The sequence below is a fragment of the Harpia harpyja genome, unplaced genomic scaffold, assembly GCF_026419915.1.
Source record: "Harpia harpyja isolate bHarHar1 unplaced genomic scaffold, bHarHar1 primary haplotype scaffold_420, whole genome shotgun sequence".
NCBI lineage: Eukaryota > Metazoa > Chordata > Aves > Accipitriformes > Accipitridae > Harpia > Harpia harpyja.
Window position 1 is genome coordinate 1 of NW_026293350.1, and position 22,234 is coordinate 22,234.

The 22,234-nt window shown below is 70.7% G+C and overlaps 4 protein-coding genes across 5 annotated transcripts; 3 read left to right on the forward strand and 1 right to left on the reverse strand.

Annotated features, from left to right (window-relative positions):
- Positions 1-2,368: 2,368 nt before the first annotated feature.
- Positions 2,369-8,302, forward strand: CADM4 (cell adhesion molecule 4; the record flags this gene model as incomplete). Its single annotated transcript, XM_052779684.1, is given in 10 exon segments — positions 2,369-2,537; positions 3,594-3,746; positions 4,327-4,373; positions 4,375-4,462; positions 4,694-4,858; positions 5,711-5,801; positions 5,942-5,966; positions 5,968-6,115; positions 6,227-6,355; positions 8,189-8,302. Coding segments are annotated over 10 exon segments (1,122 nt in total), but the record flags the coding sequence as incomplete, so codon positions are not given.
- Positions 8,303-9,553: 1,251 nt separating this feature from the next.
- On the forward strand, positions 9,554-11,017 carry LOC128138413 (zinc finger protein 576-like). Of its 2 annotated transcripts, none has more exons than XM_052779689.1 (3): positions 9,554-9,780; positions 9,942-10,101; positions 10,656-11,017. In XM_052779689.1, exons 1-3 carry the CDS (start codon positions 9,569-9,571, stop codon positions 10,980-10,982), a joined length of 699 nt encoding a protein of 232 aa, XP_052635649.1. In that variant the 5' UTR covers positions 9,554-9,568; the 3' UTR covers positions 10,983-11,017. The 2 variants fall into 2 exon arrangements, with proteins under 2 accessions (XP_052635649.1, XP_052635650.1); XM_052779690.1 differs by having other exon boundaries at positions 9,644-9,780; positions 10,636-11,017.
- Positions 11,018-11,567: 550 nt separating this feature from the next.
- Positions 11,568-14,212, reverse strand: LOC128138409 (translation initiation factor IF-2-like). The gene is made up of 5 exons (XM_052779685.1): positions 14,105-14,212; positions 13,040-13,173; positions 12,680-12,780; positions 11,828-12,597; positions 11,568-11,709 (listed from the first exon to the last, which is right to left on the reverse strand). Exons 1-5 carry the CDS (start codon positions 14,158-14,160, stop codon positions 11,568-11,570), a joined length of 1,203 nt encoding a protein of 400 aa, XP_052635645.1. The 5' UTR covers positions 14,161-14,212.
- Positions 14,213-14,287: 75 nt separating this feature from the next.
- Positions 14,288-22,069, forward strand: LOC128138410 (mucin-4-like). Its single transcript, XM_052779686.1, has 8 exons — positions 14,288-14,306; positions 14,451-14,506; positions 17,812-18,954; positions 19,424-19,595; positions 19,908-20,363; positions 20,677-21,300; positions 21,431-21,640; positions 21,945-22,069. Exons 1-8 carry the CDS (start codon positions 14,288-14,290, stop codon positions 22,067-22,069), a joined length of 2,805 nt encoding a protein of 934 aa, XP_052635646.1.
- The last annotated feature ends 165 nt before the right edge of the window (positions 22,070-22,234 follow it).

Below are 22,234 nucleotides of genomic sequence, written 5' to 3' on the forward strand. Positions count from 1 at the left end.
GGCGCAGAAAAGGGCCATTGTGTGTGTGTGTCCCCCACCCCACCCCTCCCCTCCCCTGGCCTTTTGGGGGGGGGGGGGCACCCAGGCGTCCGGACGCCTTCCCTCCCCCACCCAGCACCCACTCGTGGCGGGGGGGGACCCAGGCGTCCGGCCGGGGTGGGAGTCAGGGGGGAACAAAGTGTCCCTTGTCCCTGTGTCACCTCCGTGGGCAGCACCCGAATGCCTGGGTGCCCCCCCCCAGATGCCTGGGGTGCCCCCCCAAACGCCTGGGTGCCCCCCCCAGATGCCTGTCCTGTCCCCCCCCCCATCGCCTGGGTCCCCCCCCCCCCATCACCTGGGTCCCCCCCCCATGACAACTGGGTGCCCCCCCCAGATACCTGGGTGCCCCCCCCGGACGCGTGTGCCCCCCCGGGAACCCCCTGGGGATGGGGGTGACCTTGGCGTGGTGACGACCTTGGCGGTGACGGTGACGCCACGGTCGCCGTGGCGACCCTGGGGAAGGGGGGGAGATTGTGCTGACACAGCGAAAACGCCATGTCGCCCCCCCCCTCGTTGTGTCACACACATTTACCCCCCCCCCGCCCCCCCCCCCCCCAACTCCGGTGACAGCCCGGCGTCGTCACGGCAACCGGAGGGTGACGCCGAGGACCCTAACGAGAGGCCCGTAATGAGGCGGGGGGGGACACGACGACCCAGGGGGGGCCGTGACACCGTCCCCAGGGATGGCGTCCCCGGTGCTCCTGCCGTCACCGGGGCGAGCGTCCCTGCGCTGCCGCCACCGGCATCCCCCCTGTGTGTCACCGGTCCCCCCGTGACAGTGTCACCGGTGTTGGTGTCCCCGACGACGGCGTCCCCGCTGTCCTGGGGGTCCGTGTCCCCAGCGTCCCCGGTGTTGGCGTCCCCCGCTGTCCCCGGTGTCGGTGTCACCGGCACCGCTGGCGTCCCCGCTGTCACCCTCCCTGATGACGGTGTCTCTGATGTCCCCCAGCACCCCGCTGTGGGTGTCCCCCTGCGTCAATGTCCCCACTACCAGTGTCCCCAGTATCCCCAGCACCCCGGTGTCGGTGTCCCCAGTGTCAGTGTTCCCAGGGACGGTGTCCCCCAGTGTCCCCAGCACCCTGGTGTGGGTGTCCCCAGTGTCACCCTCCGTGATGACAGTGTCCCCAGCACCCTGGTGTGGGCGTCCCCAGTGTCAGTGTTCCCAGGGACGGTGTCCCCAGTGTCCCCAGCACCCCAGTGACGGGTGTCCCCAGTGTCACCCTCCATGATGACAGTGTCCCCGGCACCCTGGTGTGGGGCGTCCCCAGTGTCAGTGTCCCCAGCACCCCAGTAATGGTGTCCCCGATGTCCCCAGCACCCCAGTGTGGGTATCCCCGGTGTGAGTGTCCCCCAGTAACGGTGTCCCCAGTGTCCCCAGCACCCCAGTGTCGGTGTCCCCAACATCCCCAGCACCTCGGCGTGGGGTGTCCCCAGTGTCAGCGTTCCCAATAATGGTGTCCCCCGATGTCCCCAGCACCCCAGTGTGGGTGTCCCCAGTGTCAGTGTCCCCCATATCCCCAGCACCCCAGCATGGGTGTCTCCCATGCCTGTGACCCCAGTAACAGTGTCCCCAGTGTCCCCAGCACCCCGGTGTGGGGGGTCCCCAGTGTCGGTGCCCCCGGTAACGGTGCCCCCAGTGTCCCCAGCGCCCAATAATGGTGCCCCCAGTGTCCCCAGCACCCCAGTGTCAGTGTCCCCGCTGTGGGTGTCCCCAGTGTCAGTGTCCCCAGTAACGGTGTCCCCAGTGTCCCCAGCACCCCAGTGTAGGTGTCCCCAGTAACAGTGCCCACAGTGTCCCCAGCACCCAATAATGGTGCCCCCAGTGTCCCCAGCACCCCGGTGTCAGTGTCCCTGGTGTCAATGTCCCCAGTGTCCCCAGTGATGGTGTCCCCAGTAATGGTGTCCCTGATGTCCCCAGCACCCCGGTGTGGGTGTCCCCAGTGTCACTGCCCCCAGTAACAGTGTCCCCAGTATCCCCAGCACCCCAGTGTAGGTGTCCCCAGTAACGGTGCCCCCGGTGTCCCCAGCACCCCGGTGTCAGTGTCCCTGGTGTCAGTGTCCCCAGTGTCCCCAGTGATGGTGTCCCCAGTGATGGTGTCCCCAGTAGCGGTGCCCTTGATGTCCCCAGCACCCCGGTGTGGGTGCCCCCCATGTCAGTGTCCCCAGTGTGGGTGTCCCCAGTGTCCCCAGCACCCCAGTGTGGGTGTCCCCAGTGTCCCCAGCACCCCGGCATCGGTGTCCCCAGTGTCGGTGTCCCCAGTGACGGCGCCCCCGATGTCCCCAGCACCCCGGTGTGGGTGTCGTGTGTCCGTGTCCCCCCCCCCGGTGATGCCGTCCCCGCTGTCCCCAGGGCGGGGCGCAGGAGGTGCAGGCGGAGAACGTGACGGTGCTGGAGGGCGGCACGGCCGAGATCACTTGTCACCTCCACCAGTATGACGGCTCCATCGTCGTCATCCAGAACCCCGCCCGGCAGACCCTCTTCTTCAACGGCACCCGCGGTGAGGGCACGGCGGGGGGGGACACGGCGGAGGAGGGGCTCTGAGGAGCTTTTGGGGTGCCCGTGGGGTCCTTAGGGTGGCCATAGGGGCCCCGCGGTGGCCGTGGGGCTCCAGGGCGGCCTCTGGGTGGCCCTGGGGTGGCCGTGGGGTGCCATGGTGGCCTTGAGGTGGCCATGGGGGTCTTGGGGTGGCTCCGGGGTGGCCCCTATGGTGGCCATGGGGGTGCCGTGGTGGCCACGGGGTGGCCTTGGGGACCTTGGGGTGGCCGTGGGGCTCTAGGGTGGCCCTGTGGTGGCCTCAGGGTGGCCATGGGGTGACCTTGGCGACCTTGGGGTGGCCACGGGATGCTGGGGTTGGGTCTTGGGGTGGCCCTATGGTGGCCACGGGGCTCTAGGGTGGTCCTGTGGTGGCCATGGGGACCTTGGGGTGGCTGTGGGGTGGCCATGGGGGTCTTGGGGTGGCTCCAGGGTGGCCCCTATGGTGGCCTCGGGGTGGCCATGGGGTGCCATGGTGGCCGTGGGGTGGCCGTGGGGCTCTAGGGTGGCCCTATGGTGGCCAGGGGGTGACCTTGGGGTGGCCACGGGGCTCTAGGGTGGCCATGGGGTGACCTTGGGGACCTTGGGGTGGCTACTGGATGCCAGGGGGGGTCTTGGGGTGGCCCTATGGTGGCCATGGGGCTCTAGGGTGGTCCTGTGGTGGCCATGGGGGGACCTTGGGGTGGCCATGGGGCTCTAGGGTGGTCCTATGGTGGCTGTGGGGACCTTGAGGTGGCCACAGGATGCCAGGGGGTCTTGGGGTGGCCCTGTGGTGGCCACGGGGCTCTAGGGTAGCCTCAGGGTAGCCATGGGGTGACCTTGGGGTGGCCACGGGATGCCGGGGGGGGGCTTGGGGGTGGCGCAATGGTGGCCACGGGGCTCCAGGGTGGCCCTATGGTGGCCCTGGGGACCTTGGGGCGGCCCGATGGTGGCCACGGGGCTCCAGGGTGGCCGCGGGGACCTGGGGGCGTCGCGGCGGCCACGAGGCGGCCGCGGGTGACGCCGGTGTGCCGGGTGCCAGCGCTGAAGGACGAGCGGTTCCAGCTGGCGGAGTTCAGCCGGCGACGCGTGCGCCTGCGCCTGTCCCGCGCCCGGCTGGAGGACGAGGGCGGCTACTTCTGCCAGCTCTACGCCGATGACACCCACCACCAGATCGCCACCCTCACCGTCCTGGGTAGGGACGCTTCGGGGGGGGACACGGGCGCGCCGGGGATGGGGTTCTGGTTCCCCTGCCGCCCTCGAGACACCCCGAACCGGTTTGTCATCGGTTGGGGGGACAACTGGGGACAACTGGGGGGACGTGGAGAGGCAGGGGGATGCGGGTGGGCAGTTCCTCTGCCGCCCTCGAGACACCCCAAACCAGTTTGTTGTCGTTCGTGGGGACAACTGGGGACTTGGGGGGACACGTGGGGACATGGGGGATGCGGTGGCAGTTCCTCTGCCGCCCTCGAGACACCCCAAACCAGTTTGTCGTCGTTCGTGGAGACAGCTGGGGACAACTGGGGACATGAGGGGACACGTGGGGACACATGTGGGGACACGTGGGGACACGGGGAATGCGGTGGCAGTTTCTCTGCTGCCCTCAAGACACCCCAAACCAGTTTGTCATCGTTCGTGGGGACACTGGGGGACACGTGGGGACGCGGGGGGGGGCGCGGGGGAGATGTGGAGACACGTCCCCCTTGTCGTCCCCCCCCATCCCTCATCCCCACGTCCGTGTCCCCAATTCTTGTCCCCGTTGTCCCCCCCCGCAGTGCCCCCCGAGGACCCGGTGGTGGAGGCGGTGGAGGCGGCGGTGGAGGGGGGGGGAGGTGGAGCTGAGCTGCCTGGTGCCCCGCGCCCGGCCCCCCGCCACCCTGCGCTGGTACCGCGACCGCCGCGAGCTCCAAGGTGACACCGGGGACCGCTCGGGGTGGGGGGGGGGACACGGGGGGGTTGGGGACCACGGCGGGGGGGACACGTGGGGACCCCGGTGGGGCTGGGGACACGGAGGGGACCTTGATGGGGACACGGGGACCCCGGTGGGGTTCGACGTCCCCCCGGTGTCACCCTGTGGGTCGCCGGTGTCACGCGCGTCCCCCGCCGCCCCCCCCGTTGACGCCCCCCGCGCGTCCCCGGCAGGGTCGCCGAGCCGGGAGCAGCAGGGGAAGGTTTTCCGCCAGCGCAGCGTGCTGCGCCTGCGCGTGGAGCGCAGGGACCACGGCGCCGTCGTCACCTGCGAGGTCACCCACCCCGCCCTGGGCAGGGGACAGCGCCGGCAGGGACACTACACCCTCGACGTCCAGTGTGAGCTGGGGGGGGCACTGGGGACACTGGGAGGGGTGGTGGGGGCAGTGGAGGGCGTGATGGGGGCACCGGGAGGGGTGATGGGGGCACTGGAGGGGTGGCAGGGACAGTGGGGGGGCACTGGGGACACTGGGAGGGGTGGCGGGGACACTGGGGGGGTGATGGGGACACCGGGAGGGGTGGTAGGGACAGTGGGAGGGGTGTTGGGGGCAGTGGAGGGGGTGATGGGGGCACTGGGAGGGGTGGTGGGGGCAGTGGAGGGGGCGATGGGGGCACTGGAGGGGTGGTGGGGACACTGGGAGGGGGTGGCGGGGACACTGGGGGGGTGGCAGGGACACTGGGGGGGCACTGGGGACGCTGGGAGGGGTGGTGGGGACACTGGGGGGGGCAGTGGGGGCAGTGGGGGGGTGATGGGGACACTGGGGGGGGATGATGGGGACACTGGGAGAGTGATGGGGAGACTGGGGGGGCACTGGAGACACGGGGGGGTGGCGGGGACACTGGGGGGGGCACTGGGGACACTGGGAGGGGTGGTGGGGGCAGTGGAGGGGTGATGGGGACACTGGGGGGGGTGCTGGGGACACTGGGAGAGTGATGGGGACACTGGGGGTCACTGGGGACACTGGGGGGGGGTGGCGGGGATGCTGTGGGGGGTGGCAGGGACACTGGGGGGGTGACAGTGACACCGGGGGGGGGGTGACAGTGTCAGCGGGGGGGGTGATGGGGACACTGGGAGGGGTGACAGGGACACTGGGGGGGGGGTGACTGACACCAAGGGGGGGGGTGCCACGTCCCTGCGGGGGGGTGCCATCCGTGCCCTTGTGCCCGTGTCGTCCCCCCCCCCCCCCCCAGACGCCCCCACGGCGCGGATCCACCCGTCGCAGAGCGTCCTGCGGGAAGGCGACACGCTGGTGCTGACCTGCGCCGTCAACGGCAACCCCCGGTGAGTGCCGCCCGCCCCCCTCCCCCGGGACAGGGCACGGCGGGGGGGGGGGGACGGCGACGGGGGTGACAACCGGTGCCACCGCCCCCCCCCTCCTCCTCCTCCTCCTCCTCCTCCTCCTCGCCGCCCCCCCCCCTCAGCCCCACCGAGATCGCCTGGAGCCGGGGGGAACGAGTCGCTGCCGGCGCGGGCGCGGGCGGAGGGCGAGGTGCTGACGCTGCCGGCGCTCGGCCCCCAGGACAACGGCACCTACAGCTGCCAGGCCGGCAACCCCCACGGCCGCGCCGCCGACCACTACGTCCTCGTCGTCTACGGTGAGTCCGCCCGGCGGGGCCCCCTCCTCGCTCTCCGACGGCAAAGGGGGGGGGCCGCCCCCCACCCACCCCCCCCCCCCCCGGCGCCGCTGAGGGCCGTCCCGCCGGCAGACCCCGGGGCGGTGGTGGCGGCGCAGCGGTCGGTGCCCTACGCCATCGTGGGGGGGATCCTGGCCCTCCTCGTCTTCCTCCTCATCTGCCTCCTGGCCACCATGGTCTGGTGCTCCATCCGCCAGAAAGGTGGGCGGGGCGGGGGCGGGGCATGGGCGGGGGGGCTTGCTGGAAGGGGCGGGGATTGGTAGAAGGGGCTGGGCTTGCTGGAAGGGGCAGGGCTTGTGGGGATGGGAGGGGCTTGCTGGAAGGGGAGGGGCTTGCTGGAAGGGGAGGGGCTTGCTGAAAGGGGCGGGGATTGGTAGAAGGGGGCTTGCTGGAAGGGGAGGGGCTTGCTGGAAGGGACAGGGCTTGGGATGGGAGGGGCTTGCTGGAAGGGGAGGGGGCTTGCTGGAAGGGGCAGGGATTGGTAGAAGGGGGCTTGATGGAAGGGGAGGGGCTTGCTGGAAGGGACAGGGCTTGGGATGGGAGGGGCTTGCTGGAAGGGGAGGGGCTTGCTGGAAGGGGCAGGGATTGGTAGAAGGGGGCTTGATGGAAGGGGAGGGGCTTGCTGGAAGGGACAGGGCTTGGGATGGGAGGGGCTTGCTGGAAGGGGAGGGGCTTGTGGGGATGGGAGGGGCTTGCTGGAAGGGGAGGGGCTTGCTGGAAGGGGCGGGGATTGGTAGAAGGGGTTGGGCTTGCTGGAAGGGGCAGGGCTTGTGGGGATGGGAGGGGCTTGTGGGGATGGGAGGGGCTTGCTGGAAGGGGCGGGGATTGGTAGAAGGGGTTGGGCTTTCTGGAAGGGGCAGGGCTTGTGGGGATGGGAGGGGCTTGTGGGGATGGGAGGGGCTTGCTGGAAGGGGTGGGGATTGTAGAAGGGGTTGGGCTTGCTAGAAGGGGGGCTTGATGGAAGGGGAGGGGCTTGCTGGAAGGGACAGGGCTTGGGATGGGAGGGGCTTGTGGGGATGGGAGGGGCTTGCTGGAAGAGGAGGGGCTTGCTGGAAGGGGCGGGGATTGGTAGAAGGGGTTGGGCTTGCTGGAAGGGGGGCTTGATGGAAGGGGAGCGGCTTGCTGGAAGGGGCAGGGCTTGCTGGGATGGGGGCTTGTTGGTAAAGGGGTTATTGGGATGGGAGGGGCTTGCTGGAAGGGACAGGGCTTGGGATGGGAGGGGCTTGCTGGGATGGGAGGGGCTTGTTGGGATGGGAGGAGCTTGCTGGAAGGGGCAGGGCTTGCTGGAAGGGGAGGGGCTTGCTGGGGTGGGGGCTTGTTGGTAAAGGGGTTGTTGGGATGGGAGGGGCTTGCTGGAAGGGGAGGGGCTTGCTGGAAGGGGAGGGGCTTGCTGGGGTGGGGGCTTGTTGGTAAAGGGGTTGTTGGGATGGGAGGGGCTTGCTGGAAGGGGAGGGGCTTGCTGGAAGGGGCAGGGCTTGCTGGGATGGGAGGGGCCTGTTGGGATGGGAGGGGCTTGTTGGGATGGGAGGGGCTTGCTGGAAGGGGCAGGGCTTGCTGGAATGGGGGCTTGTTGGTAAAGGGGTTGTTGGGATGGGAGGGGCTTGCTGGAAGGGGCGGGGCTTGCTGGAAGGGGCGGGGCTTGCTGGGGTGGGGGCTTGTTGGTAAGGGGGTTGTTGGGATGGGAGGGGCTTGCTGGAAGGGGCGGGGCTTGGAAGGGGATGGGCTTGTTGGAAGGGGTGTGGGCTTGTTGGAAGGGGTGGGGCTTGCTGGAGGGGGTGTAGGTTGGGAGGGGCGGGGCTTGTGGGAAGGGCTGTGGGCCGTGAGGGGTGGGTGGGGCTTGGCCGAGGAGGAGGAGCCGGGGCTCGCCCAGGGGCGGGGCTAACCCCTGCGGGGGCGTGGCCTCGGGCATCCCGCAGCGCTTGGGGCCGGGCAGGGGGATTGTAGAAGGGGGGGGACGGACGGACAGGGGGAGGGCGTGGCTCGGGGAGGGCGTGGCTCTTTGGGGGCGTGCCTGACGCGGCGGGGGCGGCGCAGGGTCGTACCTGACGCACGAGGCGAGCGGGCTGGAGGAGCACGGGGAGGCGCGGGAGGCCTTCCTGGGGGGAGAGCCCGGGAAGCGCAAGGAGGAGTTCTTCATCTGAGGGGGGGCACGGGGGCAGCATGGGGAGGGGGGACACGGGGGGGAATGGGGACACGGGGGGGGACGCCCACACCCGCGGGGAGGGGGCTCTGGGGGGGTGCGGAGGGGGTGGGGGGAAGCCCCGCCCCTTCTTGCCACGCGAGCCCCGCCCTTTCTCCCCACACAAGCCCCGCCCACCGCAGCCCGCGTGCTGCCGGGGGGGGGGGGAAGGGGGGGGTGGGGGGGGTGGGGCAGACGGCCGGGTTCCCCCCCCCGAAAGCTCAAAGCCATGATGGGGGGAGGGGGGAGGGGCGGGGCGGGGGGGGAGGGGGCGTGTCCGTCTGTCCGTGTCCCCGCGTCCGTCCCCACGCACAAAAAAAAAAAAAAAAAAATAGGGAAGGGAAGGGGGGGGGAGAGGGGGGAGGGGAAGCTCATGAATGATGTACGGAGGGGGTGTGGCCCGGGGAGGCCCCGCCCCCACCGCCCTGCCCCGGGCCCCCTCCTCTCCCTCCCCCCCCCGCGCGGGTGCGTCTGTAAATAATTCGCCTTTTAAACCACCTTTGATACGCAATAAACCCCCGATTCGTACCCGCGTGCTGGGGGCGCTGGGGGGCACTGGGTTGTACTGGGTTATAGTGGGCAGGCGCTGGGAGGCACTGGAGGGTCACCGGGTCATATTGAGGGGCACTGGGTTATAGTGGGGGGGCACTGGGGGGGACGGGGATAGCCTGGGGTGGCACTGGGAGGCACTGGAGGGTCACCGGGTCATATTGAGGGGCACTGGGTTATACTGGGGGGGCACCGGAGGGGACTGGGATAGGCTGGGGGGGCACTGGGAGGCACTGGGGCAATCACTGGGATGTACTGGGAGGCACTGGGATAGGCTGGGGGGGCACTGCAAGGCACTGGGGCGGGCACTGGGATGTACTGGGAGGCACTGGGGGGGACTGGGAGGCACTGGGGAGGGCACCGGGCTATACTGGGATATACTGGCTTGTACTGGGAGGCACCGGAATGGACTGCGGGGGACTGGGGTGTCAGTGGGATGTACTGGGAGTCACCAGGATGTACTGGGGGGGGCACTGGGAGTCACTGGGTTATACTGGGGGTCACTGGGTTCCCGCCGCAGCGGCGGGTGCCGCCGTCCCCACCCTCGGCCGCCAGGGGGCGCCGCCGTGCCCGCCAAGCCCCGCCCTCACTGCGGGCCCCGCGGGCCCCGCCCCCGCCCCGCCATTGGCCGGGGGGGGTGACGTCGCTCGGCACCGACACGCCCCTTGCGGGAGACGGCGCTGCGCATGCGCCGCTCCAAGGCCCCCTCCCCGGGGCTGCCCCTTCCCGCGCCTGTCCGGGTTGGGGGCGGTTCCGGCGCGCGAAAAGGTCAGCCCCCCTCCCCGCACCGGAACCGGAAGCGCCCGGGGGAGGGTGTGGGGGGTCCTACCGAAGCCGCCGCGCCGGAAGCCGGAAGTAGACGCCGGGGGGGGGGCGCGGAGAGCGGCCGCCAGAGCGAGTGAGGGCGGCGAGCGGCGGAGGGGGCGGGGCCGGGGGCGGGGCCAGGCGAGGGGGCGGGGCTAGGCGGCGGGGGGCGGTTACGGGGGTCCCGGGGAGAGGGTGGGGTCCCCCGTGGCCGTGGGTCACCCCCCCCATTTCGGCCCCCCCCCCCCCCCCCAGCCCCCCGGGATGTCGCAGCCGCCGCCTCCGGAGCCGCCCCCGCCCCCCCCGGGCCCCCCTCGGCGGCAGCAGGAGGAGGAGGAAGAGGAGGAGGAAGAGGAAGAGGAAGGACGGGGGGGGGGAGGGCCCCCCCCCGAGCCCCGCCCCAAGGGCTGCGTGTGTGAGTGGGGGAGGGGCCCGGGGGGTGTCCGGGGGGGACTGAGGGGTCTCTATGGGGCACTAGAGGGGGGCTGGGGGTCCCTGAGGGGGGCTGGGGGTCTCCGGGGGACCCTATGGGGTGTCCGGGGGTGTCCGGGGGGGGGGGCAATGGGATCCAGAGGGGCGTCTCTGGGTCCCTGTGGGGCTCTAGGGGGTCTCCTGGGGGCCCTGGGGGGTGTCTGGGGGTCCCCAGGGGTCCCCAGGGGGGCTGGGGGGGTGTCTGGGGGTCCCTATGGGGGGACTGAGCGTCCTGGGGGGTGTCCGGGGGGGCTGGGGGTGTCTGGAGGTCATCTGGGGGGGGCTGGAGGGGCACTGGGGGTGTCGGGGGGTCTCCAAAGGTGGCTGGGGGTCGTCTGGGGGGGCACTGGGGGTCTCCAAGGGGGGCTGGGGGTCCCCGGGGGGGTCCCTCGGGTTCCCCGCGGGTCAGGCCGGGGAGGCGGCGCGTCCGCCGCGGGGCGGGGGCGGGGCGGGGCGGCGGGGTGACGCGGTGGCGCAGACCGCCTGGGCTCCACCCAGTGCCGCCGCTGCCTCATCACGTTCCCCGACGCCGCCTTCGCCGCCCGCCACGCCAAGCGCCAGCACCCGCGCGACTTCGCCGCCGCCGCCCTCCGCGGCGCCCTCTTCGTCTGCTTCGTCTGCGCCCGCCCCTTCGCCTCCTCCCCCGCCCTCCTCCGGCACCAGCGCGCCCACGCCCCGCCCGCCGCCCCGCCCGCCGCCCCGCCCGCCGCCGCCCCGCCGCGCCCCGCCGCGCCCGCCTACGCCTGCACCGAGTGCGGCCGCGCCTTCGCCCGCGAGGGAGCCCTGCACCGCCACTACATCCGCCACGCCCGCGGCGAGCTCTGAGGGGCGGGGCCGGGCGGGGCGGGTGGGTGGGGCCGGGCGGGGTCCCAGCCCCTCCCTCGGCGGTGCACCCCCCCGGGGAGGGGGTGGAGGGTGCTGCGGGGGCGGGGTTAGGGAGGGGGCGGGGCTCGGAGGGGCGTGGTCTGTGGGGAGGGGTGGGGTCTGGAGGATGGGGGCGGGGCCTGGAGGATGGGGGCGGGGCCCAGCGGCTTCTCTCGGCACCGCGGCCCGGCTGGGGGCAGCCAATAAAAACCGGGGCGGCAGCCGATTGGTTCTTTCGGGGGCGTGTCGCTTCTTTCAGGGGTGTGTCAATTCCTGGGGCGGGGTGGGGCGTGATGTTGTCACGGGCACGGGGGGTGATGTCATAGCGACATCCAGGTTGGGGGCGGGGGGGATGGGGACAACATCCTGCCGGGACCTGCCACTCTTCAGGGTGACATCACCGTGACGTCACTTGGGAAATGCCCCCCTCCCTGTGACGTCACTCCGCCGTGACATCACCCCCTGCCCCCATCCCACGACATCAGCCGCCCGCCCTGCGAAATCACCCCCGTACGTCACCCCCAGCCTATGATGTCACCCCCCGGCCTACGACGCCTCCCTCCCAATGACGTCATCCCCCCGACCGATGACATCACCGCCCACCCCTGACGTCACGGCCCCGCCGCCGCCGCCCCGCTCGCCGCCGCCATCCCGAGCCAATGATGCCGCCCCCCCCCCAATCCACGCTCTAAAGGGCCGTTGCGCCCCACCCCGCTGATGATGTCATCCCCCCCGCTGATGACGTCACCCCCCGCCGCCGCCGCCGCGCGCCAAAGCAGAGCGGACCGCCCCCGCCGCGGCCCAACAACACACCGTCTTTATTCCCCTCCGCCCCGCCCGGGCGGGGGCTCCCCGGGGTGGGGGGTGGGGACCCCGACGCGGGGTGGGGGGTGGGGGGAGGGGGGTCGCGTTCGGCCGCCCCTCCCCCACCCGCCTCACAGCTCCCCGCGGGCGTGCAGCATGTAGTGCTCGTGCAGGTCGGCCACGAGGCCGAAGGCTCCGGCGCACTCGGTGCAGCGGTAGGGGGGGGGGCGGGGGGCGGGGGGGGGCGGCCGCCGCTGCGGGGGGGGAGGGGCGGCGCCGGCGGGGGAGGGGGGGCGGGGGGCTGCGCCGCCGCCGCCGCCCGTGCTCGCAGCGGTGAGCCCCCAGCGCCGCCGGCGCCCCGAAACCCAGCCCGCACTCGGCGCAGATGTAATGGAAGGGCGACGGCGGGGGGGCGGGGGGCGGGGGGGCGGCGACGGCGGCGGGCGGGGCGGCGGGGGAGGGGCGGCCGGCCCCCTCCCCCCCCCCCGCCCCGCCCCCGGGGGGTCCCTGGGGCCGCTTGCGCCCGTGGTAGCTGCGGTGAACCTTCAGCGCCCGCGAGGTGCCGAAGCCTCGGCCGCACTCGGGGCACTGGTGGGGCCAATCGGCCACCCATCCCCCCGCCCCGCCGCCCCGCCCCCCCCGGGGCTGCCCCCTCCCCCGTCCCCCGTCCCCCCCCCCGCCTCCTCCTCCTCCTCCTCCCGTGGCGTCCGGTAACGGCGACGGTAACGGCCGCGGTTCCTCCCCCGACGGGCGCGGTCGCGGGTCCGGGAACCTGGCGGGGGGGGGGAGGGGTGAGGGTGGGGGGCACCCAGGGGTCCTGGGGGGGGTGGGGGGGGGAGGGGAGGGGCGGGTACCTGCGCAGCCGTTGGCGGGGGGGGGTGGGGGGGGCCGCTCTCCCCCGACGACACCGACGTGGCTTCGGACTCGTCCTCCTCCTCCGGCAGCGCCGAGACGCCTGCGGGGGCGGGGGGGGGGGAACGTGACACCCCGCTGGCACCCACAGCCCCCACGGGACCCCCACAGAACCTCGTAGGACCCACGCGACCCCCCCCGCGGCACCCCACAGCCCCCATAGGGGCCCGTAACAGCCCCTACAGCGCCCTTGGGACCCCCCCAGCACCCCTCCTGCCCCCCAGCACCCCCCACCGCCCCACAGCACACCCCTCCCCACCCCACGGCACCCCACGGCACCCACCCCCCCCGCCCCCGCTCACCGGTGGAGGCCCCCTCTTCCTCCTCCTCCTCCTCCTCCTCCTCCTCCTCCTCTTCCTCCTCCTCCTCCTCGAAGGCGCCGTCCTCGCTCCCGCCCGACTCCCCCGGCCGGCGCCCGTCCGCCATCATGGCTGCCCTGCGCCACCACGCCCGCCATGCACCCGGGGCCGCGCCCGCGCGGCCCCGGGCCCCTCCCACCACGCCCCGGGACCGCCGAGCCATAGAGACCGTGGGCTGCAGCCCACCAAGCCCCAGGCCCCGCCCACTAGGCCCCAGGCCCCTCCCACTAGGCCCAAGTCCCTCCCACCATGCCCCAGGCCCCTCCCACTAGGCCCCAGGCCCCTCCCTTCATGCCCTAGACCCCCCACCATGTCCCAAACCCCTCCCACCATGCCCCAGACCCCTCCCACCATGCTCCAGGCCCCTCCTACTATGCCCTAAGCTCCTCCCACCATGCCTCAAGCCCCTCCCACCACACCCCAAGTCCCTCCCGCCAAGCCCTAGACCCACCACCATGCCCCAGACCCCTCCCACCACCCCCAAGCCCCACCCACCACACCCCAAGCCCCTCCCATCACACTCCAAGCCCCTCCCACCAAGCCCTAGCCCCTCCACCATGCCCCAATCCCCCTCCCGCCACCTCCCAAGCCACTCCCACCACCCCAAGCCCCACCCACCATGCCCCCAGCCCCTCCCACCAGCCCCCAGACCCCTCCCACCAAGCCCTAGCCCCCCCCGCCGTGCCCCAGGCCCCCCCCATCGTGCCCTGAGCCCCTCCCACCACCTCCCAAGCCCCACCCCCACCCCCCAAGCCCCTCCCACCTCTCCCCGCCATCAATCCCACAATTCCCCGGGGTGACCCCACCACCCGGCCCGCGGCGGGGGGGGGGGGGGGGGGGGGATGGTTTGTACCCCTTCCCACAATGCCCCGCGGCCCGTGAAACGCCGGGGAGGGGGGAACGGGGGGGGGGGGGGTCCTGCTCCCGTCCCACAATGCCCCGCGCGGTTGGGGGGGGGCGGGGTCCGCCGCCGTCCCACAATGCCCCGCGCGTCCCGGCCCCGCTCACCCGCCGCGCGGTGCCGCTCCCGTCCGGCCGCCGCCGCCGCCGCCGCTTCTGCGCATGCGCGGGCGGGCGGGGCCGACCGCCCCTCCCCGCGCTCGAGGCCACGCCCCCTCCCCCCCTTTTTAGGAGACAACGGCGCCGGCGCGGCCACGCCCCCCCGAGTCGGCGGCGGGGAGGGAAGCGCGCATGCGCGGCGGGGGGTGTGGTGTGTAGCGGGGGGGCGTGTCGCGTCGCGGTGCGGCTCCGCCCACTTCCTGGTGAAGGAGGGGCGGGGCTTGGCGGGTATCCGGGTCACGCGTGGGGGGTGGGTGGGGGGGGAGGTGTGGGTTAATGAGGCCCTTTTAATTAGCGGGTGGGGTCACGTGGCGGCATCCGGACACCTGGGTCACCCCACACGTGTCGGAGGTGTGGGGCGGGACACGGGGGGTCGCGGCTGTGGGGCGCGAGGTGTGGGGCCGGCCCGTGGGGGGGCGTGGGGCGGGACACGGGGGTCCCTGCCGTGGGGGGGCGTGGGGCTGGGACGTGGGGGTCTGTTCCGTGGGGAGGCGTGGGGCACAGAGCCCCGGGTCCCGTCTGGGGGGGGGCGTGGGGCGGGACAGGGGGGTCTCTCCCGTGGGGCGGGGACGTGGGTCCGCTGGTTATGGGGGGTGGGGCAGGACGGGGGTCCCTGCCGCGGGGGGACGTGGGGCGGGACCCCCGTGGGGCGTCCGTGGGGCTGCGGCTGCGGGCGGGGGTGGGGCCGCCCCGCCCGTCCGGGTCCCCCATAATTTGGGGGTGGGGGAGGGGCGGCCGCCCCACATTCCTGGGCTGTGCCGCCGCCCCTCCCCCCACCCGCCCCCCGCCCCCACCCCTTCAATTGGGCGGGGGGAGGGGGCGGGGCGGGGATATAGGGGACCCCCCACCCTTCCCCCCCCACCCACCCACCCCGGGGCGATGGAGCGGGGGCTGCGCCTGCTGGCGCTCAGCGCCGTCCTCCTGGGTGCGCGGGGTCCCCGGGACGGGGGGTGCTGGGGGTGCCATAGGGTGCTGTGGGGTGAGGGGGGTGCTGTGGGGTGAGGTGGGTGCTATGGGGTGCTATGGGGTGCTGTGGGTGCTACAGGGTGCTGTGGGTGCTATAGGGGTGAGGTGGGTGCTGTGGGGTCCCATGGGTGCTATAGGGTGCTATAGGGCACTATGGGGTGAAGTGGGGTGCTCTAGGGGTGAGGTGGGTGCTATGGGGTGAGGTGGGTGCTATAGGGGTGCTGTGGGGTGAGGGGGGTGCTGTGGGGTGCTATGGGTGCTATAGGGTGCTATAGGGCACTATGGGGTGAAGTGGGTGCTATAGGGTGCTGTGGGTGCTATAGGGGTGAGGTGGGTGCTATGGGGTGAGGTGGGTGCTATAGGGGTGCTGTGGGGTGAGGGGGGTGCTGTGGGGTGCTATGGGTGAAATGGGTGCTATAGGGGTGAGGTGGGTGCTGTGGGGTCCCATGGGTGCTATAGGGTGCTGTGGGTGCTACAGGGCACTATGGGGTGAAGTGGGTGCTATAGGGTGCTATGGGTGCTATAGGGGTGAGGTGGGTGCTATAGGGGTGAAGTGGGTGCTCTAGGGGTGAGGTGGGTGCTATGGGGTGAGGTGGGTGCTATAGTGTGCTATGGGGTGCTGTGGGTGCTACAGGGTGCTATGGGGTGCTGTGGGTGCTATAGGGGTGAGGTGGGTGCTGTGGGGTGTTGGGGGGTGCTGTGGGGTCCCATGGGTGCTATAGGGATGAGGTGGGTACTATGGGGTGCAGGGGGTGCTATGGGGTGAGGTGGGTGCTATAGGGGTGAAGTGGGTGCTATGGGGTGAAGTGGGTGCTATGGGGTGCTATAGGGGTGTGGTGGGTGCTATAGGGGCGAGGTGGGTGTTGGGGGGTGCTATGAGGTCCCATGGGTGCTACAGGGATAAGGTGGGTACTATGGGGTGAGGTGGGTGCTATGGGGGTCCCGTGGGTGCTGTGGGGTGAACTGGGTGCTATAGGGGTGAGGTGGGTGCTATGGGGTGAACTGGGTGCTATAGGGTGCTATGGGGCTCTATAGGGTGCTGTGGGGTGGGGGAGCACTGAGGGGTCCTGTGGGTGCTCTGGGGCGGGTGCTGTGGGGTGTTGGGGGGTGAAGTGGGTGCTGTAGGGTCCCATGGGTGCTATGGGGTGCTATAGTGTGAAGTGGGTGCTATAGGGATGGGGTGTGTGCTATGGGGTTCTTTAGGGTGCTGTGGGGTGAAGTGGGTGCTGTGGGGTGGGGGGGTGCTATAGGGGTGAGGTGGGTGCTATGGGGTCCCATGGGTGCTATAGGGTGCTATGGGATGAAGTGGGTGCTATAGGGGTGAGGTGGGTGCTGTGGGGTCCCATGGGTGCTGTGGGGCGGGTGCTGTGGGGGGTGCTGTGGGGCAGGGGGCCATGCTATGGGTGCTATGGGTGCGCTAGGGGTTGTTGTGGGGCTACGGGGGTGAGCTGTGGGGTGCTATAGGTGCTGCTATGGGTGCTATAGGGGTTGTTACGGGGCTATGGGGTGCTGGGGGGGGTGGGGGGGTGAGCTCTGGGGTCCCATGGGTGCTATAGGGTGCTGTGCGGTAGGGCAGGTGCTATAGGGGTTGTTATGGGGCTGTGGGGGTCCCGTAGGTGCTATAGAGTTCTGTGGGGTCCCATGGGTGCTAGAGGGTGCTGTGGGTGCTATAGGGCACTATGGGGTGAAGTGGGTGCTATAGGGTGCTATGGGTGCTATAGGAATGAGGTGGGTACTATGGGGTGAGGTGGGTGCTATAGGGGTGCTGTGGGGTGAACTGGGTGCTATAGGGGTGAGGTGGGTGCTAAGGAGCTCTATAGGGTGCTGTGGGGTGGGGGAGCACTGAGGGGTCCTGTGGGTGCTCTGGGGCGGGTGCTGGGGGGGGGGGAAGTGGGTGCTATAGGGGTGGGGTGTGTGCTGTGGGGTGCTATAGGGGTGAAGTGGGTGCTGTGGGGTGAAGTGGGTGCTATGGGATCCCATGGGTGCTATGAGGTGCTATAGGGTGAAGTGGGTGCTATAGGGGTGAGGTGGGTGCTATGGGGTGAAGTGGGTGCTATAGGGGTGGGGTGTGTGCTGTGGGGTGCTATAGGGGTGAAGTGGGTGCTGTGGGGTGGGGGGGGTGCTATAGGGTGAAGTGGGTGCTATGGGGTCCCATGGGTGCTATGAGGTGCTATAGGGTGAAGTGGGTGCTCTAGGGGTGAGGTGGGTGCTATGGGGTGAAGTGGGTGCTGTAGGGGTGAGGTGGGTGCTGTAGGGTTCTATAGGGTGCTATAGGGTGCTGTGGGGTGGGGGGGTGCTGAGGGGTCCCATGGGTGCTCTGGGGTGCTATAGGGGTGAGGTGGGTGCTGTGGGGTCCCATGGGTGCTGTGGGGTGGGTGCTGTGGGGCAGGGGGCCATGCTATGGGTGCTATAGGGTGCGCTAGGGGTTGCTGTGGGGCTACGGGGGTGAGCTGTGGGGTGCTATAGGTGCTGCTATGGGGTCCCAGGGGTGCTATGGGGCCCTGTAGAACGCTGTGGGGTCTCCTGGGGTGCTGTGGGGTCCCATGGGTGCTGGGGGGTGCTATAGGGGTTGTTATGGGGTGCTGGGGGGGGGTGGGGGGTGAGCTATGGGGTCCCGTGGGTGCTATAGGGTGCTCTGGGGGTCCTGGGGGGGGTGTTGACCCCCCCTGACCCCCCGTCTCCCCCCACAGCCACAGCAGGACCCTGCGGGGGGGGCACCCACCCCCGGCGTCACCCCGCCATGTCCCCGGAGCACCCCTCCCCCGCCGCCCTCCCCTCCCCCGCTGCCCCCCGACTGCCTCCCGCAGGAGGGGGACGCGGGGGACCCCGGGGACGGCGGCGCCGAAGCCCCCGGAGATGCCACCACCGTGGTGGGACGCGTCACCGCGTCCCAAGGAGGGGACGACGTCATGGTGGGCACCCACGGGGACGTCGCCATGGGGGGGACGGAGGGACCCGGCGTCACCGAAGCCCCCGGGGACGCTTTGGGCCACGCCACCGAAGCCCCCAGAGATGCCACCACCGTGGTAGGACACGTCACCGCGTCCCAAGGAGGTGACAAGGTCATGGTGGCCACCCATGGGGACGTCGCCATGGAGGGGACGGACCAACCCGGCGTCACCGAAGCCCCCGGGGACGCTTTGGGCCACGGCACCGAAGCCCCCGGAGATGCCACCACCGTGGCGGGAGGCAACGCCACGTCGCAGGGAGGGGACGACCTCGTGGCGGCCGCCCGTGGTGACGTCGTCGCGGAGGGACCGTGCGTCACCGATGACCCCGTGGGCGCCGTGAGCCACGTCACCGTGGGCTACGCAGGTGACACGGCCATGGCCGGATGTGCCACCGCAGCCCAGGGAGGTGGCCGGGATGTGGTGGCCCGCGAGGGTGGGGTCCCGATGGGGGGGACAACCCAAGCCGACGTCACCGACCAGCCCGGGGACAACCCGGGCCACGTCACCGCGGGCTACGCAGGGGACGTGACCACGGTGGGACGTGTCACCGCGACCCAAGGAAGTGACGAAGCTGCGGTGGCCCACGGTGGGGACGTCCTCGTGGAGGGGACGGACCAACCCGGCGTCACCGAAGACCCCGGGGACACTTTGGGCCACGCCACCGAAGCCCCCAGAGATGCCACCACCGTGGTGGGACCAATCGCCACGTCCCAAGGAGGGGACAAGGTCATGGTGGGCACCCATGGGGACGTCGCCATGGGGGGGACGGATCAATCTGGTGTCACCAGCGCCCCTGGGGACACTTTGGGCCACGTCACCGAGGTCTACAGAGATGCCACCACCACGGTGGGACCTGTCACCACGTCCCAAGGAGGGGACAACGTCATGGTGGGCACCCATGGGGACGTCGCCATGGGGGGGGACAGACCAACCCAGTGTCACCGAAGACCCCGGAGCCACGTTGGGCGATGTCACCATGGTCTATAGAGGGGACACGACCACGGTGGGACCCGTCACCGTGTCCCAAGAAGGGGACAAAGCTGTGGTGGCCCAAGGTGGGGACGTCCTCGTGGAGGGGACTGAGCGTCCCGGTGTCCCCAACTGCTCTGGGGACATATTGGGCCACATCACCGAGGTCTACAGAGGGGACACGACCACGGTGGGAGATGTCACCGTGTCCCAAGGAGGGGATGACGTCGTGGTGGGCACCCACGGGGACGTCGCCCTGGAGGGGACAGAGGAACCCGGTGTCACAGAAGACCCCGGAGCCACATTGGGCGATGTCACCATGGTCTATAGAGGGGACACGACCACGGTGGGAGATGTCACCGTGTCCCAAGGAGGGGACAAGGTCATGGTGGGCACCCATGGGGACGTCACCATGGAGGGGACAGACCAACCCAGTGTCACAGAAGACCCCGGGGACACTTTGAGCCACGTCACTGATGTCTACAGAGATGCCACCACCATGGTGGGACACGTCACCACGTCCCAAGGAGGGGACGACGTCATGGTGGGCACCCGTGGGGACGTACTCATGGGGGGGACGGATCAACCTGGTGTCACCAGCGCCCCTGGGGACACTTTGGGCCACGTCACCGAGGTCTACAGAGATGCCACCACCGTGGCGGGACCTGTCACCGTGTCCCAAGGAGGGGACAACGTCATGGTGGGCACCCACGGGGACGTCGCCATGGAGGGGATGGAGGAACCTGGTGTCACCGAAGACCCCGGAGCCACGTTGGGCGATGTCACCACGGTCTATAGAGGGGACACAACCACGGTGGGACCCGTCACCGTGTCCCAAGGAGGGGACAAAGCTGTGGTGGCCCAAGGTGGGGACGTCCTCGTGGAGGGGACCGAGGGTCCCGGTGTCACCAACTGCTCTGGGGACGTCACCACAGCCTACAGAGGGGACACGACCACGGTGGGACCCGTCACCGTGTCCCAGGGATGTGACACGGCTGCGGTGGCCCACAGTGGGGACGTCCTCGTGGAGGGGACAGAAGGACCCGGTGTCACCAGAGACCCCGGGGACACTTTGGGCCACGCCACTGAGGTCTACAGAGATGCCACCACCGTGGCGGGACCTGTCACCATGTCTCAAGGTGGGGACAATGTCATGGTGGGCACCCACGGGGACGTCGCCATGGAGGGGACGGATCAACCTGGTGTCACTGAAGACCCCGGGGACACTTTGAGCCACGTCACTGATGTCTACAGAGATGCCACCACCATGGTGGGACACGTCACCACGTCCCAAGGAGGGGACAAGGTCATGGTGGGCACCCGTGGGGACGTACTCATGGGGGGGGACGGATCAACCTGGTGTCACCAGCGCCCCTGGGGACACTTTGGGCCACGTCACCGAGGTCTACAGAGATGCCACCACCACGGTGGGACCTGTCGCCACGTCCCAAGGAGGGGACAACGTCATGGTGGGCACCCATGGGGACGTCGCCATGGGGGGGACAGACCAACCCAGTGTCACCGAAGACCCCGGAGCCACGTTGGGCGATGTCACCACGGTCTATAGAGGGGACACGACCACGGTGGGACCCGTCACAGTGTCCCAAGGAGGGGACAAAGCTGTGGTGGCCCAAGGTGGGGACGTCCTCGTGGAGGGGACTGAGCGTCCCGGTGTCCCCAACTGCTCTGGGGACACATTGGGCCACGTCACCGAGGTCTACAGAGATCCCACCACCACGGTGGGACCCGTCACCATGTCCCAAGGAGGGGACAGCGTCATGGTGGGCAGCCACAGGGACGTCACCATGGAGGGGACGGAGGAACCCGGCGTCACAGAAGACCCCGGAGCCACATTGGGCGATGTCACCATGGTCTATAGAGGGGACACGACCACAGTGGGAGATGTCACCGTGTCCCAAGGAGGGGACAATGTCATGGTGGGCACCCAGGGGGACGTACTCATGGGGGGGACGGATCAACCTGGTGTCACCAGCACCCCTGGGGACACTTTGGGCCACATCACCGAAGTCTACAGAGATGCCACCACCGTGGTGGGACCTGTCACCGTGTCCCAAGGAGGGGACAACGTCATGGTGGGCAGCCACAGGGACGTCACCATGGAGGGGACGGAGGAACCCGGTGTCACCGAAGACCCCGGAGCCACATTGGGCGATGTCACCATGGTCTATAGAGGGGACGATGTCATGGTGGGACCCGTCACCGTGTCCCAAGAAGGGGACAAAGCTGTGGTGGCCCAAGGTGGGGACGTCCTCGTGGAGGGGACCGAGGGTCCCGGTGTCCCCAACTGCTCTGGGGACACATTGGGCCACGTCACCGAGGTCTACAGAGGGGGACACGACCACGGTGGGACCCGTCACCGTGTCCCAAGGAGGGGACGACGCCATGGTGGGCACCCACGGGGACGTCGCCCTGGGGGGGACGGCCCAACCCGGCGCCACCGAAGCCCCCGGAGATGCCACCACCGTGGTGGGACCCGTCGCCACGTCCCAAGGAGGGGACGACGTCACGGCGGCCACCCGTGGGGACGTCGCCATGGAGGCCACGGCCCCGCCCGCCCCCTCCCCTGCCCCCCGCCCAGGTCACGACCCCGAGGCCGCGGCCCCGCCCCAGCCCCTCCCCCCCCGCTGCCCGCCCCCTCCCCCGCCCGCCGCCTTCCCCGTGACGGCGGCTCCGGGGGGGCCCCAAGGATTTTCGGGGGCCTCCCCCCTCGTGCCCCTCCCCCTCCTCCTCCTTATCCTGCCCCTCCCCCTCCTCTTCCCCTGACGACCCCTCCCCACCCCCACCCCCTATTTATTACGGACTCCCATTGGCTCACGCCCACCCTCCCCTCCCAAACCCCTCCCCCACCAAGACCCCTCCCCCAATTCTGCCCCCCCCCCCAGGTCATGGCCTCGCCTTAATAAAACCCAACGTGATTCGCTGCCTCCGCGTGTGTGGTCTCGAGTTTTTGGGGGGGGGGGGGGGCCATGATGCCTCGGACCCCTCCCCCACTCCCCCCAAAATTTAGAGGGGGTTGGGCCCCCCCCCCCCAGGGCATCCAGTGACACCCCTCCCCCACCCCCCCTCTTTCCTCATTTCCTTCCTCAAAAAAGAAACCAGGGAGATTGGGGGGGGGAAGGGGGGGTGGGAGGGGGAGGGGCGTCCGGGAATGCCCCTCCCCCTCCCTCGTTAT

Bases quoted from the DNA above. Each gene is read 5' to 3' on its own strand.
- LOC128138413 (XM_052779689.1), top strand. From the start codon at position 9,569: ATGCGCCGCTCCAAGGCCCCCTCCCCGGGGCTGCCCCTTCCCGCGCCT. The intron at 9,781-9,941 runs GTGAGGGCGGCG...CCCCCCCCCCAG, and splicing joins GAGAGCGGCCGCCAGAGCGA to CCCCCCGGGATGTCGCAGCC. The intron at 10,102-10,655 runs GTGAGTGGGGGA...GGCTCCACCCAG, and splicing joins CCGCCCCAAGGGCTGCGTGT to TGCCGCCGCTGCCTCATCAC.
- LOC128138410 (XM_052779686.1), top strand. The intron at 18,955-19,423 runs GTCATGGTGGGC...GGAGGGGACAAG, and splicing joins CGTCCCAAGGAGGGGACAAC to GTCATGGTGGGCACCCATGG. The intron at 19,596-19,907 runs GTGGGGACGTAC...TGGTGGCCCAAG, and splicing joins CGACGTCATGGTGGGCACCC to GTGGGGACGTCCTCGTGGAG.
- LOC128138409 (XM_052779685.1), bottom strand. From the start codon at position 14,160: ATGCGCAGAAGCGGCGGCGGCGGCGGCGGCCGGACGGGAGCGGCACCG. The intron at 12,781-13,039 runs GTGAGCGGGGGC...CCGCCCCCGCAG, and splicing joins GGAAGAGGGGGCCTCCACCG to GCGTCTCGGCGCTGCCGGAG. The intron at 12,598-12,679 runs GTACCCGCCCCT...CCCCCCCGCCAG, and splicing joins CCCCGCCAACGGCTGCGCAG to GTTCCCGGACCCGCGACCGC.